Below are 3,633 nucleotides of genomic sequence, written 5' to 3'. Positions count from 1 at the left end.
CCTCCTTTTCCTCTTTGAAAGAGGACTGGCGTGTCCTCCCTACCAATCTGCCTTTCACACACACTCTGTCAACCCCCATCTATCGCTCTGCCCATATACCTTACAGGGTCATTCCTGCTGTGCAGACCCTTTTAACTCTGTAACTTTGAAGAAATGTATATGCTTTGTCTTGTAATTTAAGGAAGTATTTCGATAAAAGGGTATATTAGACTTAATGAAATATGACTATTGTTTACACAATGACAAGACAATTCTCAGAATGTTCATTGAGAGTTAAAGCTTTTACCTACCTTCTGAAATGTTGATATTATCAAGCTGATTTGTATAATTTGATCAGACAGGGTGGAGTGGCTTATTGAAGTCTGTGCTGTTGTTTTCCCACCAGAATGATGTCACTTCTTGGGGAATGATGTCATTTAGGAACTGGCGTTTGTTAGTTAAAAAGATTTTTGCAAAAGACTGACAGAATGGAAAGCGGGGAAAGGAAAAAATGAATCCCTGTGTTCAGTGTACCTCCAGTTCTGTCATTATTTATTTACCTTCATGTCGATCCAAACCTGTATGCTGTGTTTTTTCCTGCAGATCTGCATTGATTGGGACTCCAAAAAAGACAAAGCAGCACCTTAAAATGTGGCTTGTGTGCTTTATTCCAAGACTTCTGAAGACATGTGACAAAAAGACTCTAAATAATACTGAAATTAATTACTGAAAATCTTCTCCTCTGCTGCAACTCTCAAATCCTCTTTGTTGCAATACATGCATTTATTTTTTTTCATCTAAACTTATCTTAACTAAGCGCTACAGCAACAGATTTGTTATCATTAAGTAAACCTAAAACCATTAAAAAAAAAATTCGGTAACTGAAATAAAGTAAAATATAAATAGATTAACGTGAAAAAAATTAACAAAAATTTGACTTTATTTTGTACCAAAATTACAAGTAAAACTAAAAAATACAAATAAAGCTAAATAGAAAAAAAACAACAAAAGTACATTGCAAAATTACTAAAACTAAAATCAATTGAAAACTGAACATGTCAAAATTTAAGCTAATTCAGGATAGTAATAAATATTATTAGCCTAGTATATAAAAGATACTAAAATAACACTTCACAAAAAAGGGGGAGGAATTTATTTCAATAGCTTACAGGTTTGAAACATCATTTTAAAATATGAACATCTAAATATGAACAAAACTTTTAGTTTCAGTAAAAATGACAAATAAAACTAAATTAAAGCTAATGTTAATGTTAAAAAAAAATAAAAAAATAAAAATGACAAAAGCACATAACAAAATTACTAAAACTTAAACCAAAATTAAAATTTACTGGAAATATAAATAAAGCTAATTCAGAATATTTCAAAATACTATAATGTATATAAATAATAGTAAAATAACACTGTACAGCAAAGAGGGAGACATTTTTTCAACAGCATACAGGTTTGAAACGATACAGGGGTGAGTAAATAATAACATAATTTATTTTTGTATGCACTGTACCTGTAATGTTGTGATTAAATTGAACAAATTAATATGATTTCATGACATACATGGTGAGGACATGAACATGTACTGCATATCAGAAGTGACTCTCACTTTCTCGCTCTCTCTCGCCCTTCACCTTTCAGTCGGGGTTGACCCGTCGGGTCTCGCGTTTAGCCAGCGGTTTTCTAATTGCTTGCTGGGATTTATGTGAAGGGCAGGGGCCTGTCAAGACTGTGTGAATAGGTAGGTGGGGCAAATCTTGTGACTTTTCTGCCTCCCTCCCCCTCCGGTGTGTGTGTGTGGGGGGCAGACGAGCGGGATTCACCCCTGCCGGATAAACAATGGCAGGTGATTGGACAGAACCATGGTGACATGCAGCAGCGGAGGCTGCACTGAGCCGCTCTCTCTAATTACCTCATTTGAGCTCGGCAGAGAGACAGAGAGAGAGGAAGCTCGCTGCTCCCCGGCAGATACTTGCGTTTATGTTTTATGTTCACTCAACTCTTGAGAAATGCTACATCCTTATGGAAAAATATATTTTGTAATTATAATTTAAATCTGATTAATTTTCAAATTGTTTGTCATAAATCAACATCTCAGGAAAATGTTATGGGGTTTCAAATCAAAATATGACCTTCTGTTACGAAACAGGACATCATTTCATACATGTCCACTGTAGAGGACACCAGGACTAAAAGCATGTTTATTATACATTTTGGGAGACAAGAATTGAATAGGAAAACAAATTATGTATCAACATTTTTATGAAATATTAGATATTATGAAAATCTGGCCAATTACTACTCCCATTATTACACTTCTTTTTTCAACATGCTGTCCCAACAGCACTTTAATATGCAAATTAGATACAGTGTATAGATAACATTGTGCTTAATGGCAGTCGGGGTTGACCCGTCGGGTCTCGCGTTTAGCCAGCGGTTTTCTAATTGCTTGCTGGGATTTATGTGAAGGGCAGGGGCCTGTCAAGACTGTGTGAATAGGTAGGTGGGGCAAATCTTGTGACTTTTCTGCCTCCCTCCCCCTCCGGTGTTGTGTGGGGGGGGGCAGACGAGCGGGATTCACCCCTGCCGGATAAACAATGGCAGGTGATTGGACAGAACCATGGTGACATGCAGCAGCGGAGGCTGCACTGAGCCGCTCTCTCTAATTACCTCATTTGAGCTCGGCAGAGAGACAGAGAGAGAGGAAGCTCGCTGCTCCCCGGCAGATACTTGCGTTTATGTTTTATGTTCACTCAACTCTTGAGAAATGCTGTGCACTCAGTCCTACATAAGCTCCCGAGCTTGTCCCAAATCACAGCCCTGCCTGCCGCCTAGTACAGGGGTAAGTTGCTTTGAAATACCAATTTATGTGTGCTTTTCTTGTATGTGCGCGTGTGAAATCGATGCAATCTGTTGGAGGACTGCTGTGCTTCTCTGTGGGATCACAGATTCGAGCTGATAAATGAAACTCTAACAGCCTTAAAACAAGGTTTCGGAGATGATATTGAGTTCTCCAGCCTGTAGGTTTTCTGCATATGAGGTGTAGCAGGGAACTAAAGCGCTCATGAAAGGCAACATTCATGACTTCTTCTGCAGCACAGGCTGTCTGCACTTTGAATGAATGGGTTGTTGCATACTGTATATAAGACATGAAGTGAAATTTAGTTCTCAAGGGACAGTAAAGGAGTGTCACTGTATCTGATATAATGGCAGTGTGACCAATAAACTTGCTTCTTCATTTGCATGTAAAAATGGGGTTGTGTTCGAAATAGCATAGTAGCATTCTGCTCTTAATGTTGCTGCAGTATGTAGTGCGTATACTGTACATAATGTGATTTTTTTTTCTCTGACCTACAGTACTAGATATAGGCTACTAAAATGTTCAGTATACAACAGTGCTTATGTAGGGTACTGTATCCCACAATGCAGTGCACTTTATTTTTGACCTTCCGTTTTCGGTATGATGAATGAACCCGAAGTAATGTCAGCATTTTTAAGCATCTAGCATCCTGCTAAAAATGATTTTACACACAATTGGGTAAAAAATGCCCTAAAAAACAATAAATAAATAAGGTTGGGTGCCATTTGCTAAATTTAACATGCAAATTGATATGATCATGGGATATATATATATATATATATATA

At 37.4% G+C, this 3,633-nt stretch overlaps 1 protein-coding gene across 1 annotated transcript in view; it reads left to right on the top strand.

Moving 5' to 3' along the window:
* The first annotated feature begins 2,685 nt into the window (after positions 1 to 2,685).
* The window catches only part of LOC107730564 (growth factor receptor-bound protein 14-like), a 25,610-nt gene continuing 24,662 nt past the window's right edge, over positions 2,686 to 3,633 (top strand). Inside the window, exon 1 of the mRNA XM_016541420.1 lies at positions 2,686 to 2,830. Coding sequence (XP_016396906.1) covers positions 2,756 to 2,830 — 75 coding nt within the window. The 5' untranslated portion in view covers positions 2,686 to 2,755. The remainder of the gene's footprint in view (positions 2,831 to 3,633) is intronic.

The sequence above is a fragment of the Sinocyclocheilus rhinocerous genome, unplaced genomic scaffold (genome assembly GCF_001515625.1).
Source record: "Sinocyclocheilus rhinocerous isolate Xijiao unplaced genomic scaffold, SAMN03320098_v1.1 scaffold818, whole genome shotgun sequence".
NCBI lineage: Eukaryota > Metazoa > Chordata > Actinopteri > Cypriniformes > Cyprinidae > Sinocyclocheilus > Sinocyclocheilus rhinocerous.
This window is presented reverse-complemented; position numbering and strand designations above follow the sequence as displayed.